Below are 15919 nucleotides of genomic sequence, written 5' to 3' on the forward strand. Positions count from 1 at the left end.
CCACAAACCAATGACTACGTCCACTTCTTATAAACCGTCAACATTGACAACAAAAAGCAAAGGCAACCGATCAGGTAAGTCACATTTTTTAAATTATTTTTCCAACACCCAACGAATGCAGCGCAAACGCCCCACAGATCGTTGGTCCGCGACATTTCTGTGACACAGCATTGAGTTTAAATAGCCTTCCGACATACAATCGGGATGCTCAGTGCATTCAAATGAATATTTCTTTATTAATATAATCTTAAAATGCATTGGGAAGACACGCACGTGCTCGGTGTCACGCCATATCTTCTTTACCTGTGCTAACTTTAGACTGTAGGTTTTAGTGTTTCCCTTTTTTGCTCCGTACCTGTCACATGTGAGACGCCGTCGTCGCATCGAAGCACTTTCACCCGAGTTAGTTAATCACGCCGCAGGCGCGTTCCTAACCACATTGCTGATTTTTAACCCATTTGCCCTTTTTTTTTTTTGTTATGTCCAGGAGGCAAAAAAAGAAAGAAGAAATCTCAAATATTTTCCCAAGATGTTGTTGCATCCGAGTTAAGGCGAAACATTCCTTCGCCGAAGGCCATCGTCGGCCCCCGTCGGCGTCTCCTGCGGGCGGGCGGTGCAGCAGCGGTGTGACTTTATTAGATTATCGCAGACCCGATCGGGTCAGAGAGGAACGGACTGTTCTCCTGATGCTCCTCAAGGTCAAAGCCTCGGTCTGCTGTCTGGTCTGTTCTGCAGGTTGAAGTTGCCGGGTGAGGATTTTCTAAACATCCTGCATTAAAAAAATCACGGAAGAAGAACATTTGAAGAGTTTATTACCGAGACCCCTTTTTGCTTGAATATGAATGAGGAGAGGCCTTAACGCACTGTGAAGCGTGATGATTTATTGCCGGTGGGAAAAAAAAAAGGGCAAACCGATAAGTTATCCAGTTTCACGAGTAAAAGTTTATCAAAAAATATCATCTTGTCTGTAAATTACGATAATTTACTGCTTGCATTGAGGGTTTAAAAGAAAGAAACAAACGCACCTATTAATCTCCCTATTATGTAACGCACTTATCATTTTTCAGACCACAGTATCTGACACCTGTCTGCACTTATCATGCTTTATTTAAATAAATACACACTCTTTAAGTATAATGCTTTGAGCTTGACTCAACTAACAACCAGACTTATTGTTTTTACAGATGCACAAATGTTGTAAGGGGGGGGTAAGCGAGGGGGGTGGGGGGGGAGGGGGGTGGTAAACTGCGGCTTTTCATTTTCTTTTTTTCTCCACTTTTCTTTTCTTTTTTTAAAAACGCCGTAGGCATAATACGCCACTGCATGTTATGACAGATGTAACACCAATATTATGACAGCGCTACGCAGGGTTTAAAAGACATTTCAGAGGTAATAGGATCGAGGGGGGGGGGGGGGATACATTTGCAGTTCCAATCAATTTGCATTGTGTCCGCCGACCCTCCCCCGGGAGTGGAAGATGGGGCTCGTCGTATAAAAATGCATCCATCCGTATGACGGATGCTCGGGGAGTCCCTTTTGACACACTGCCTCCGTAAGGCTGTTATGAAAACACCGCGTCTCTCAGACGTATGGCGTTCATTCACACACACGCGCGCACACTCGCGTACGGGTTTCGCTCGTCCTTCGCCTCGGCACGGTCGGGTCATTTAAGAGCAAATTCTTGCAGGCACAAGGACGGGGCGAACGAAGCACGGGGAGTTCACCTCTTCAACGAGAGTGGGAGTCCTAGAAGAATTAAGGCGGAGGAGGGGGGGGGGGGAACAACAACAATCGAGCCCGAGAAGGACAGAACTAGATAAGGGCACCGAATAACAGTAAATAAACAGCGATGCACCAGCAAAACACAATTAGAGACAAGGGGGACAAAACACAGAGGGAGCTTATCAGAGGTGGAGAAAAGTGGGCGGACGGACACATCTAATTGAATGTAGGTCAGTTGTTCGGCACATTGTATAGCCAGAAAACCACAGGCCCATTCTGCTGTAGCTACTTAGGCCAGTGTTGGCAGAATCATGCATGGAGGCATGTGGGTAAGTTTTAAGTGTTCATTTAAGAGCTTAAGAGGTAAGAAAAAAAAGTGTCCTCAAATATACCACCAGACCAACAAATGGAGAACTCAAACCCTCGTGTTTTACTTTTTTTTTTTTAAAGATGCTTCACGAGGAACAACAACTTGTCCCTTAACCGCCAGACCCCCCCCCCCCCCCCCCCTCCTGTGCTACCGGCATCGTGCATTTTAAATTGACTGTGTCCGCCAGCCCCACGTCGAGACACAGCATGTTGTTGTTCGGCGCTTTTGGCAACACAAACAACATGCTTGTTTACCTCCGTTGTGTTCGGGGAGGGAGGCACAAACCTCACTTGTATATCCACACAGCTAGACGCCACTGGAGATTAAAAGGTGCTAAATACAAGATCGGGAGGGGTTCTATCGCCTCTCTCGACACTAGCAGCTAACGGTGCTAACGGGGGGGTGGGGGAGCTCGAATTGCGACGCACACAGAGGGTCCCCTCGGGTAGACGTCGTGCTCTGAATACCGAATGTGGGACCTTTTGGTGCAAACACGTGTCGTTAAACTCACAAAATAAATGCAGTTCCACAACAAGTCGCCTCCGGCAGCAGAATCACCTGCATCACAGTGGCTATCGCTCGTCTGTCACACGCTGACCTCCCGCTATCTGTCCCTCCGGAGGTGTTGACACTCACCGCGTTCCTGATATCTGGGAACAACCAATCCTGCAGCCCCCTCCTCACCCTGAACAACCCCCCCCCCCCCTCTCCGTTCCTTGTTAGCGGCCGAGGCCACGGGCCTCATGGGAACCGCCTATCTCTACCCGGCGTCCTATCAGATTGTTGACATGAACAGATACCCTCGCAAACGAAAATATTTTGCTTCTCCTAACGCTGACATTGGCCTACATGGACCTACGACTCTACCCCCGTTGGGATAAACAGCTCCTGTGTAGTGTGTGTGTGTGTGTGTGTGTGTGTGTGTGTGTGTGTGTGGGCGGGTGCAAATACTTGTGGTTGTCCTCATTTGCTGACAGGTGCATTAAAAAGCTTTGGCGTTCTTGATGTCGCAGACAGTGCTCTGTGTGTGTGTGTGTGTGTGTGTAGTAGTAATACATGAGTGTGTGGGTGCTGGGTGCTGGGTGGTGGGGGGGGGGGGGGGGGGGGGGGTTGCAGTCAGTTCAGGGTGTGAAATGGGGCAGAGGTACAAGCTGCTATCTCGGCATGATGGATATTTTTTATTTGTGCATTCAATACGATCATATTCTCTCAATTTGCTGATATATTTAGCTGATTCTAAATTTATTCTTTTTTTGACTTATGACCTTAAATTTGTATTCTTTTTTTTGGACCTGTTGTTATTCATCTGATGACGATCAGCTGTGATAAACTTACTAAGTGTGTTGAAAATGTAAATAAAATGTGTCACAAAACACGTTGAGGACATGCAGTTCGGAGTAATAAAATACTACCTTTTAAATGCTTTTTCTTTTAATATTAAACATGAAATAGAAATAATTAATTGGTGCATAATACACATTTTCCACAGAGCATATCCAGGTCCTCTGGTTTAAAGACATTATGGTCCAATGGTTGCAATAAGACATATTATTGCACGGTTTATGGACGCCAAGTAGCTTCTGAAAGAGGTAAAATTGTGTAAAATTGTGTATTTAAAGTGAGAGTATTTGTCCGTACGGGTGTCATAAGACAAGTTACCTCTCACTGCTATTAAGAGTTCTGTAACAAACAAGTGGGCCAAAAAACACCCATTATGCAGGTAAGATGAGAATCCTCGGGAGGTGGCGGCCACATTCCTAGAAACCTAAAAAACCGAAGTCACTTCCTCTCCGTCCGACGCGCTCCCCCTGGAGGACCCGCAGTAAAAACAAATCAACCATCCAGGACCCCAGTGGCCAAAAAAAAACGCGTCCGTGGAACCGCACGATTATTTTTACCTGACACAGGAAAGAGCCCACTCATAATAAACGCCGTGAGCGAGGTGGTGACAGATCTTGTTAACCCTATTATGAATGAAAGGGAGAAAGCGGTACAAGTGTGTGTGTGTGAGGGAGCGGGGGGGGTGGCAAGGTGAACGTGTGCCTAGACGTCTCCCTGAGGTTCGGGCCCTGACCTTTTAGGGCAACCTGGGGAGTACACACACACACACACACACACACACACGTACAGATATGCACCGCTCGTGTGCCGGCAAAAGCTTTAATCCACAGTGTTCATTAACGTGTTTTTGAATGAGCCCTAAATGAACCCAGAGTGGCGCGCGGGCGGCGCCGTCAACGGGGGGCCCCGACCACATAGTCGCGGGCACCGAATTCCTCGGCCTGAGTCCGACAAGATGTCGCAGCACGAGCTTAACGGGGCGACCAATCGCACCCGATTCCACAGCGACGTGTGAGGCGATAAGACGGACCGGTCGAGCCACCGTTCCCCTCGACAATCTGCGCTCGTGTGTCCAATGCCGACGTCTTTATAGAGCGTTTGCAGACGGGCCCCTTCTCTGGGTAATTAAAGCAATGCAATAAAGAGACAAATACCAACTTCATTGCCGTCCGCTCTTTTTTCTTCTTCTAAAATGCAGTATGTGGGGTTCTTAAGCTTTCATTCCCTAATACTAATGGGTATCTATTCACTCCATCACACTCAACCTCAGAAGAGCTTGGCAACCGAAGAAGAGACGGCACTAATTAGGATGTCGGCTAAAAACCAAAACAAAAAAGGGGGGGGGGGATCAAACACCAATCAACACGCGAGGAGGAAAACACGTCATGTCGCAGTCGAAGCCGACTTGGCAGATGGCCATTGTTCTAATGAGTGCCCATTAGGAAATGGACCGATTCCCTCTCAGAGACCTAAGACTAATTTCCTGCGGCAAGCCGACTCCTTTGAAGGAGGAGGTGGGGGGGGGGGGGGGGGGGGGGTACAGAGAGGCTGCGTGTGCCACTGGGTCGGCGAGGTGAAGCGACATCCCGGCAGGGAAAAACAGGAAGTGAGGGCAAGGAGTGACTCTTGATTGGACCCCCTTCTCGCTCGCGTGCGGTCCCCTTTCCCCTCTTTTTCATCCGTGTTAAATGGGACCGTGTCACTTTAAATAAACACGGGGTAACCATTTGAACGTGCACGTGACACGCCACATACGTACAAATATACAGATACTTCACCGGCAAGGATTCAAGGCTGAAAAAATAAATCCACAGCACATGCTCTCTTTTTCCTCACGCCGGGTCTTTTTCCCAGAACTCCTTGCAACTTCAAAATCCCCCGCCCGCTCAACGATAGGGCGTAACGCCGGAGGTCATCGTCGATCCCACCGTCTCCACTCTCGGCGTTATCATGCCTCTGTTCCTCCCCACAGAGTCCTTGGACTGTAGTTATCAGACAAAATACCTGCTTCTCTACCCAGAGCACACGAATCTCTCGGGTTCACCAAGTTTGTAAGAATCCAAAAACGACGAAAAAGTGCCGCACGTGCAAAATAAAAGAAAAAGAAAAAAGGTGCACAAAGATGAGCGTGCGTCCTCCATTCGGGTTGAAAGCATTCATATTTCATCGTGCGTCCGTGTATTCAACCTGAGACCTTGTGAATCTCTCAGATCACTGCCCATCCCCCCCCCCCCCCCCCCCCCCCCCCCCCCCCCCCCCCCCCCGAAAGAAAAACAACGTTTTGAGGCAGATAAAAGTCAAATTCTTTCTCAGAACTTTAGCAAATCGGTCTCGACCTCCTCTAGTGAAGTGTCGATGGATAATATGTTTGCAATTTCTTCCTGGAGGAAGTTTTAAGGATGTCTGTGAACAAAGATGCTATCAGACATTTAACACTCAAACCTGTATAAAGATGCATTTGACTCTTTTTTTTTTTACTCATCTTTGGTTCGTTAAGTTAAAGCTGCACTTATTTTATGTAGAACAACGGGTCAAATATTAATTATATGAGATGTAAAAATGTGTTGTTTTCCATCAATTGTCTTCCAACTCCATCACCCAGTTCTAAGGCGATGTCACGTCTTTCAGCTCATTATTTTTGGGTGATACTTCTCTGTTGGATGATAAGAGTATATACAGTACGTGGTCATGTGATCCATAGTTAATATACAAGGCGTGCTTTCATTTTCATTTATTAAGCCGACGCATGGTTTTTTTAATATCACTGTGCATCACTGTTTACAGCAGAAACCCCATAATGACGAGAGAGGTCACGGACCCACGAGACACAAAGACAATGTTGTTATTTCCCCGATAAAATGGGCCTATTGAATATTTAAATGTTTTAAATCACTTTTGGATTGTGCAATAACTCTGTGTGGAAAAATAGCCATGTTTCTACCAGACCTAAAAAAGTATTTGTCTTAAATGGAGGGTGGAGGAGAGGAGGGGTGCATAAATGCTTTGACTGGTGAGGTGTGAAGTTGTGCTCCCCACCCCCCCAAACCACCTCACCTGAGACCCGGCTGCACCTGAGAGAGGAGATGCCGTGGCGGTCGAGGGTCTGAGGGCTCGTCACAACACCGGGCTGCTCACACACGTCCGAGGACAAAGACCCCAACACCTGTGGGTGCAGAGGTCGGCGGGCGTGGATGGCGGGGGGTGGGGGGGGGATTGCAGGAGGAGGCTGAGGGGAGCGTATGAATGCATGGTAACCGAGCTGAGTGCTCCGAGGCGTTTTAAGAGGATGTGTGTGTGTGTGTGTGTGTGTGTGTTTGGAGCATAACTAGAGAGGGAAATGAACTCCAGAATGTGTTGAGCTGCAAGTGTGCCATATGTGTGTGTGTGTGTGTGTGTGTGTGTGCAGTTTTCTCCACGTCGCTGCCTCTCCATACAGTCCAGGTGTGCGTCGGGAGTCTATTGTCATCCGACTGGACTTATCGGCCCCTCTTCTCGCTGTCAGCTACCTGGCCTTTGATGTCTGGGAAGTCTTTCACCCTCTTTCCGTGTGGGTCAACATTCCAGCACACACACACACACACACACATGTACATACAAAAACACACCTGCATGTACGCACGCACACTCACACACACACACACACACATGGAAGAGCGGGAGGGCTACGAGGAGAGTGAAGGGAGGAATAACAAAAGAACAGGAGGGGAGTGAAGTACAAGTAAACACTCGCTCCGTATCAAAGAGACGAGCTTAAAGCGAAACCGACCGACGGGCAGTTTTTATGGACACGACGAGCAAAATGAAATGAAAACAAACAAAACGGACGGCGTGAAGTGGAATTCTTATCATCTGGAGAAATCGTTGAATACAGAAAAAACAAACGCATTCGGAAATACCGAGCAATGGTGGAAGAAGGAAGATTAGATATTTCTTTTCCAGGAATACAATTAGAATTTTCTGGGAAATACAATCATATCTGAGAGATTTAGATGTTAGGAAGAATCGACACCACTCTCATGTCCACGTCCACTGATTGCTAGCTTAGCCGGTTAGCTTAGCTTATCACAAAGACTAGCCTACCTGTGTTTAAATAGAAGGAAAAAAAACATGTAAATAGCAAAAAAAAAAACTCCGCAGCTCCTTTTAAAGCGTGCACATTTTACATACTTATATTAAAATAAAATAAACCTGACCGCGACCGTTCCAGAAGGTGCGCGCGCATCCTCGAACGCTAACTCGGCCCAAAACACGAGATCACGTGCTTCCTCATCCCTCCGTGTTTTATTTTTTTATTTTTCCGTACAGACGAAGGTCCGACTGTACCGCACGTCCTCTCGCGTAACGCATCGTCACATGAACACGATGTTTAACCAGAGTTTCCTCTCCCACAACGCTGCTCACCTCCCGTCTGGTTGTTTTTCTTAGCGCTCTTGACGACTAGTGCTGACAGATGACGGACTGTCAGAGGGGAGGGGGGGGGGGGGGCACTTTCGCTCGCCGTCGCACACCCGCCTTCGTGTAAACAGCCTGAGTGACAGCCCGACGCAACGGGAAGAAGAAGATGGAGATTACACGGCGACGTCTTTAAGAGAAATACAGGTTTTGTTTCTTTAACTGGGGGAAAGAGACGCAACATATCTGTTGGAGTGCGTCAGGAAAGGAGAGAAGGGGTGGTCCTCGGGTTCAACTTATCCTATTTGACCTTTGTGCTTGATGGTGTAGTTTTACATTTCAGGTTAATTGGTGCAGAGATGAGGAGGCCTGTGTGTGTGTGTGTGTGTGCTTCTGTGCGTGTGTGCGTGCATGTGTGTGTGTGTGTGTGTCAGGGTTGTGGCTCTGCCTGTATATCTCCCTCTCAGCCAGGTGCATGGCACTGCTGTGGAGCTTTTATCCCAGGCAGATCCCTGGGAATGTAGGGAATTTCTCCCAGACGCTCGTGGTCACAGTGCCCCGGCAGCTCCCACTCACCAACACACACACACACACGTACACACACACACACACACACACACAAACACACACACACACACACACACACACACACACACACACACCTCCTCCGCGCCCCCACCCTTCGCCCCGACACCATTGACAGACACAGCCCAAAGAGCAGACACCTGGCTTCGCATGCACACACAGACACACGGACACACGACACACACACACACAGACACACACACACACACAGAGACACACACACACACCCCTGGGGAACTGCGGGGAAAGTCAGGGATCAGCAGAAACACTCTAGAGAAACAGGAGAAGACAGAAGGAACCAGATGCGAGATAGTACTCAACAGGAGAGAGAGAGAGAGAGAAAGAGGGAGAGAGAGGTGGAGGGCGAAAGGGAGGGAAGGGGGCGAAAAAAAAGTGAGGCTGAAAACAAAGACGGGAAACAACGGCGGTCCAAAAAAAAAACGTAGGAAATCAAACTGGGATGATACGAGTTCAACGTCATGATCAAAGGTCGGTTGCATGACATTCAGCTTCTTTCCCAAACAATGATTTCATTAGAAGAAGAAGAAGAAGAAGAAAGACTTTCAGCATCAACGCCGGTAACCGTGGCAATATGTCGCATTAAGTTGCGCCAAAGTCCGGGCAGGGAAGAGTTAAGCGGTGAGTGAGGCCCGGCCCCGCCTGTCATTAAGGAGTTAACACCACCTGAGAGTCCTGTCAGCCTCACTTCCTCTCCTTTCTCCCGCCTGCCAATCATCCCGCCGCACGTCAAGAGCGTCGACGTCGACGTTTATGCGCGGCGGGGGTTTATGCTAACGCGAACGACGACCACGATTTTTTTGTGCTCTGCCACGTGCCGATCGAGGGAGTGTGAAACGTGTGAAACTGCGGTGTTGTTGTTGTTGTTGTTATCGTTGTTGTTGTGTGAAGACAAAAGAAAAAGTAAACCCTGCAGAAACCGGTTTCTCCGCAGCTCCTCGGCGGCATCGCCGGCCATGATTGGCATGTGCGATAATATCTTGTCTCAATTCACACGCTGGAGGAATGAAAATCATTTGGCTGGTGGGAAGAGAGTGCACATGCTGCTTCCATCCCCATCACACACACACACACACACACACACACACACACACACACTTGCTATCTAAACACTGCAGGGCATGGCTCTCCACTCCCCTCCTCTTCTCTCTCTCTGTCTGTGTCTGCACCTCTGAGGCCAAGGCAAACACTAGGTGTGTGTGCGATACACTCATATCTCAACACACACACACACACACACACACACACCTCTCCGGTCCTCCCAATACCCCAGATGTACTGAGACTTAAAGGCAACTGTGTGTGTGTGTGTGTACAAATTGCTTCAAATACTATCTTCTATCACGCTAAACTCTCATTGTTGCCTCTTAACAAGCGCGACGACTTCACATCATCACACTTCATGCGAGTCCAATTGATTATCGATTAAAGAAAAAGAGACTTGTTTGCAGATGCTGGCTGAAAGGAACGGGCATCTGTCCCTTGTTGTCCCCGGCGACCGCCGGAGCGAGTCAAACCATGGGGGGGGGGGGGGGGCTGCAGGAAGTGCACGAGATTGACAACAAAGGGAAATGGGTTTGAAGAGACAGGAAAATGTTTTTTTTTTTAAAGCACAGCTTTTTGTCAGCGGCGCTGTGGACGCGCAGCTGTGTGGTGTCTCTGTCAGTCGGCTGGTCTCTGTTTCACGGAGAATTCCTCTGTGGCTCTCTAATAGGCTGACAGCCCCCCTCCCCCCCTCCATCCTCCCATGGCCTTACACTGCTGACCTGCCATTGGTTCCCTGGGGGGGGGGGGGGGGGTGCATGGACCGCCCCCACACTCAGCCTCTGCACTTAAAGATGTGTGTGTGTGTCTGTGTGTGTAAAAAAAAGAAAAAGACAGTACACCTGTCTGTTGTTCTGCAGGTCACGGTGCAAAACAAACACATTTGGGCCCGTGTGTGGAAGCAGTGGGGAAGAGATGAAAGTGGAGAATCTGTCCCGCTTTACGCTGCGGTCGCACCCTGTGGGAATAAAAAACGTCTTCATGAAGCAAGCAGCTTGGAAGTGATCACATCACGCATGTGAGCTTGTTTAAGAAATAAAAAAAGCACCAGGATGCCCCCCCTTCGCTGAGCTTCTTTTTTTTTTTAACGCTGCTCTTTTGAGTTGTGCTGTAACACAGACAACAGCAACAACAACAACAACACCACGGGGAATTCATTACACGCTGTCCGACAAAATGTGGAACATTTCAGAAAATCTGTAATTAAAAAAATAAATGTCTCAATGGAAGTATTCAGCTGTAGTGTCTTAAAAATGTCATTTTAAAATGCAGCAGTCTAAGTTATTTCCTATTCCGGGCCAGAACTTCAATAGCACTTACATACACTAAACTTTCCTATTATATTCAGAATTTTTTTTTTTTTTTTTTTTTTCAGAAGGGCTTGTTTTAATTGAGATTAAATAGAGACGGAGATAAAAAATGTAAAAAAAACTTTGACTCATGTCAACAACTAATATGTCAAATGAAACAAGAATCTTGTTCAGACTTCTGTTTGTGTAAATACATGCACACAACATCTGATTGGGGATCTGCAGAGAGCTCCACAAGGTGGGTGGGTTGTGGTCGGTAAGCAGTACCAGTAATTCAGCTGGTAGGAGTTGGACTTGTTTGTTAGCTTGAAGGAGGACAACACCTGCTCCAATATGGCTTCCATCCACGTGAATCTTCGTAAAAGGCTGATCCAATCGGGGAGCTAACAGAACAACAAGGCGGTCACGCTGCAAAGAACACTTTTTTGGGCCTGCACCGAAGCCAGTATCCTCTGTCATGTGCTTGATTGACAGCTGCCTCACTCTCCTGTGAGGTCTGTTGCACTACTTACACACTGAGCTTGCAGGCAGAGCACCACCCGGCTTCCAGCTGAGCAGAGGTCTAATGAGTTCATCAAAAACACTGATGGAGGTGTGCAAGATGTATTTGTTTTTAAAATCTTTTACTAATTGAACTGTATGAACAAACGTATTTAACAGTATTTAAGACCGACTCACCGACACGGAAGACGCATCGATCGAGCTCCCCGTTACATTGGGAACTGAGATTGTTCCATATGTTCAACGCACAATTTGTTCTTCTAATCACTTGTTTTGGCTACGGGACTGAAACAGTCTTAACATCTGCGGGTCTGGCTTCACAGAAGTTCACGGTTCAGCCCCAGACTGAACCCCCAGCAGTCTTCCTCCGGTTAAGAGTTTAACCCTCATTGCCTGGGAGGCAACTTTAAAAAACAAAAAACTCATCAAGGTGAAGCAACGGTGGAGCGGAGGACGAGGCCGTAGACCCCTGGGGTACAAAGCAAATGAAAGGAAAGAAGGAAGAAGGGTGGAGGTGAGTACGGAGTCCCAACAAAGAGAGAGAGGAAGAAGGAGAGGAAGAAGGAGAGGAGGGGTATCTGTTGCGTATGTGCTGCTGACAGGAATAGTGGAAAGGCACAAAGTAACATGTGGCCGGTGTAACGGACGTGAACAGGGCATGGAAGAAGTCGACTCAGAAGTTGATCTTTCTTGTATTTATTTCTGCAGAAGACAATAAAAACACACACATTGCCTTCTGGTCTGTCTTGCTGCACATCAGCTTCCACGAATAGTATTAAAACTTTTGTGAAGGAAAGACGGGACTACATTAAACAAAAGAAAACACATACCTGCAGAAGACAATAAAAACACACACATTGCCTTCTGGTCTGTCTTGCTGCACATCAGCTTCCTAGACACGTAAAACAGGATTTATAATAGGTAAAGTATACATCAGAGCGACCGGATGTAGCTCATACAAACGGCGCCAAATGAAACATAAACTTCTACCGTCTAAAATAATGACACAACAGCTGAACACCATGATCGTACTAACGACCATTGCCGCGTGTAGCAAACGGTTACATTTTTAAAAGAATATAACAAAATAGTGCGACATCATTTCCTCCACAACTTACCACGAATAGTATTAAAACTTTTGTGAAGGAAAGACGGGACTACGGAAGCCTAGGAGGCAAAGAAGAGGTGAAACGCAATTTCCACAGGAAACAGATTTAACTATTCAAAATAAAATTCACACAAACACACACTTCAACAGGATCGTTGAATAATAAACAAAAATAAGATATAATACATTAAAAATAAGAAATAACAGAGTGTATTTCTAACTCCGTTACATTCACCCCCACTGAATTTTATCAAACATGAGCACTAACTACAAAGTGCACGCCAAAGAAAACATTACAATTTGACAACTTACAAAGGGCCAACTTCAAGAAAACCAACATAAAATGTATCCCATAAGGATGAAGTGGTACGAGAGCAGCGCTAGCCTCTCAACCCAACAACTGGCAACAGGGTGCCTTGTACACCCCACAAGACCCAAACACAAAGTGCAGTGCAGCACAGGCTGATGACACAAGAAAAACAGAACAGTGGGACATCATACTAATACAACACTTTCCAGACTCGTAAAGACATAAGCTACCGACTTATGGTTTTAAAAAGTACAAATCTGGAACATGGAGTTGCAAACAGCCTCAACATTGAGCTACTCCTGGACAACATCCTGCCTGGACATGGTCTGTATGAGCCTGTTCACAGGCTTGATTAAGCGACCAAACCTTGACCTGGCCTGTGCATTAAAACGACCACAGTGTGTGGGTGAAACCCGAACCACAGTATGCAACGTGTCAGATGTGTTATCTGTCTGTGTCATGGTGTCAAGCGCAAAATCTGACTGTCTCACATCTGTTGAGACATCCGCAGCAGTCAAAGGGCAAGAATCACAAGTCACAGACTGATCGTTTGTGTGGTCCTCAAGTGAGACAGCGGTGTTCTGGAGGTCAGAAGTAACACTCGACATGTCAGCAGTGCCCGCCTCGGCCAGACTTGGCACAGACAACTGAGTAATCCATTCAATGGTTCTCCTTTCCGAATCCACAGGTACCGCATCAGTCAAGGGTCCATCTCTCGCAGTCACAGGAGGTTCTCCGCCACTTTCAGTGTCAAGGCTTTCACTGGCCACATTACGAGGCTCATCCCCTCTCCCAGACGAGATCTCTTCGGCCTCACCACCATCATCTCCTGAAGCTGAGGATCCTGTAACTAGCAAGGATGAGGCCAGGTCAGACATTTCACCTGTGTCCCCCACAGGGAGAAAATTAACCAGCAACAGCAAGTTTCTGTGGATCACCTTCTCCCGTCCAGTGATTGTGTCGCGGACTCTGTACGTGTGCGTCTCTGTATTCACGTCCACCACGGTGTAGACGGTCGAGTCCCACCTGTCAGCAAGCTTTCTTTTACCCCTTTCCTTTCTGTTGGCCAAGAGCACCCTGTCACCGATCTTGATATTGGATCCCTTTACTCTCCTGTTGTACAGCTGGGTATGTCGATTCTGCTCTTTTGTAGCATGGACCTGAGCAATAACCATTGCTTCTTTCAGATCATTGGCGAGACTCGCCACGTACTTCTCATAGCTCATTACAGCAGAGTCATGAAGAACAGCACGAAAGAGGACATCAACGGGCAGGCGGGGGATCCGGCCAAACATGAGGTAGAAGGGGGAATAACCTGTCGTCTCATGTTCCGTGCAATTGTACATGAACGTCAGAGTCTGTAAGCGTCGCGGCCAGTCAGCCTTCTCTTCAGGGGGCAATACTCGAATCATGCCACCCAAGGTCCGGTTGAAACGTTCCACACTCCCATTCCCCATTGGGTGGTAAGGAGTTGTGTGCGACTTCTTGACACCTGAGACCCTGAGAAGCTCACTAATCAGCAGACTCTCAAAGTTAGCACCTTGATCACTATGGATCCTTTCCGGGAATCCGAAGACACAGAAGTACCGGTCCCATAGAACCCTAGCCACCTGCTTAGCTGTCTGGTCTTTACATGAAAACGCTTGAGCCATCCTCGTGAAATGGTCAGTTATCACCAAAACATCGACAGATCTGTTTTTGGAGTTCTCAGCCGACCAAAAGTCAATGCAGACCAACTCCAATGGATGGGTTGTCGTTATGCTCTCCAGGGGGGCCCGTCCTTCAGGCTCGACTGTCTTGCTAACGATGCATCGCTGACAATGACGAACATAGTCTCTTACATCCCTGTCGAGGTTTGGCCAGAAAAACCTTTGTCTTGCCAAACTGAGGCTCCTGGACTGAGCTTGATGCCCGGCCCTATCGTGAATCCCCTGCAGAACCTCAGTCTTCAGGGAGTCAGGGACAACGTATTGAAAACGCTTTTCTTTGGTCTTCTGGTCTCTTGAAATCCTGTACAGTACACCCTCCTTCACAGTCAGCCTATCCCAGTGCTTCAGGTATCTTGTGACCAGGACAGACTCATTGAATCGTTCCCTTCTAGAAGGCCTCCGATGTCTCTCAACATAGGACAGAACACGAGAGAGGGTTCTATCTTCCAACTGCTTATCACAGAGGTCCTTCACAGTGTAAGCAGGTAAGGCGTCTTGTCCAGGCGGAACCAACTGAGGTAAGTGCTGCAACATCTCAACAGCACGGGCCCTCGGACCAGCATCCCACTCAATGTGTGACTGTAGTACAGCGGACACGTCCTCCTTTGCAACAGACTGAGTTTGCATGCGCAGTGGACTGCATGCAGACTGGACATTGTTACTCAAAGGGGAGGGCTCTCTGTCATGACTGTGCTACCTGGAGAAATAGCAGTGTTCCTGGGTAGTTTTCCCCAGATGAGGTATTCACGGCCAGGCTCGAGACAGGTGGCTGAGTTACATCTGACTGTACCAACTTTGTCAGGAACATCACTACCTCTCCATGGATTCAGACCTGAGAGCATAGACAGGAAACGTTCAGTGTCTGGGTCTCTGTCTGGGCAAGGGCCAGACACTGTCTTCCAATAGGACTCGCAGAACTTAGACTGATGCAGGATGTGTTTTATAACATTCGTCCCTATAATCAACTCATCATGCTGTCCCGGGACAACAAGTGTTGGAACAAACATCTTACAGCCATACACTTCCATCTCCATCCCGAAAGCACACTTGGGCCTCACACGAAGTCCACCACATCCAACAAGGACTACATTGACATCAATTTGTTTTTGGTCGGTTATCACTCCAGCATCTCTCAGTTTCATCTCAGCTGTTTCGCTAATGCTACACGCCATGGAGCCACTGTCCAACATGCCACCTATTGTAACTGTCCCACCCACTACCGCAGGTGTGTAGAAAAGACTGTCACTACTGCCAACTCTGTGAATATTCTGAAAAACAACAACCTCAGATTCATCACACGAGTCTCTCACAGATGTGTACACAGTCTCAGCATCAGACATGTCGTCTGTTTGGGAGTTTGTTGTGCGACCTGTACTGTCTCCCTCTGAATACAAGTCGGCTAGTTTCCCTCCGTCTGGTATCGGGTTGAGTTTTTGGCAGGGCAGTTCAGTTTGGTGTGGCCAGGGGCGTGGCAGGCAAAACAAAGTCTTTCGGACATACAGTGTGAAAT

At 47.7% G+C, this 15919-nt stretch overlaps 1 protein-coding gene across 1 annotated transcript; it reads right to left on the minus strand.

Annotated features, from left to right (window-relative positions):
- Positions 1-12515: 12515 nt before the first annotated feature.
- Positions 12516-15092, minus strand: LOC117741494 (retrovirus-related Pol polyprotein from transposon 412). Its single transcript, XM_034548571.1, has 2 exons — positions 13639-15092; positions 12516-13550 (listed from the first exon to the last, which is right to left on the minus strand). The coding sequence occupies exons 1-2, from the start codon at positions 15034-15036 to the stop codon at positions 13422-13424; spliced, it is 1527 nt and encodes a 508-aa protein (XP_034404462.1). The 5' UTR covers positions 15037-15092; the 3' UTR covers positions 12516-13421.
- Positions 15093-15919: the final 827 nt, after the last annotated feature.

The sequence above is a fragment of the Cyclopterus lumpus genome, chromosome 13 (genome assembly GCF_009769545.1).
Source record: "Cyclopterus lumpus isolate fCycLum1 chromosome 13, fCycLum1.pri, whole genome shotgun sequence".
Lineage (NCBI taxonomy): Eukaryota > Metazoa > Chordata > Actinopteri > Perciformes > Cyclopteridae > Cyclopterus > Cyclopterus lumpus.

What these genes read in the sequence shown, in the direction of transcription:
- LOC117741494 (XM_034548571.1), bottom strand. Translation starts at nt 15,036, where the DNA reads ATGCAAACTCAGTCTGTTGCAAAGGAGGACGTGTCCGCTGTACTACAG. An exon ending in CAATCACTGGACGGGAGAAG is followed by an intron (nt 13,551 to 13,638) that starts GTGATCCACAGA and finishes CATCCTTGCTAG; the next exon opens with TTACAGGATCCTCAGCTTCA.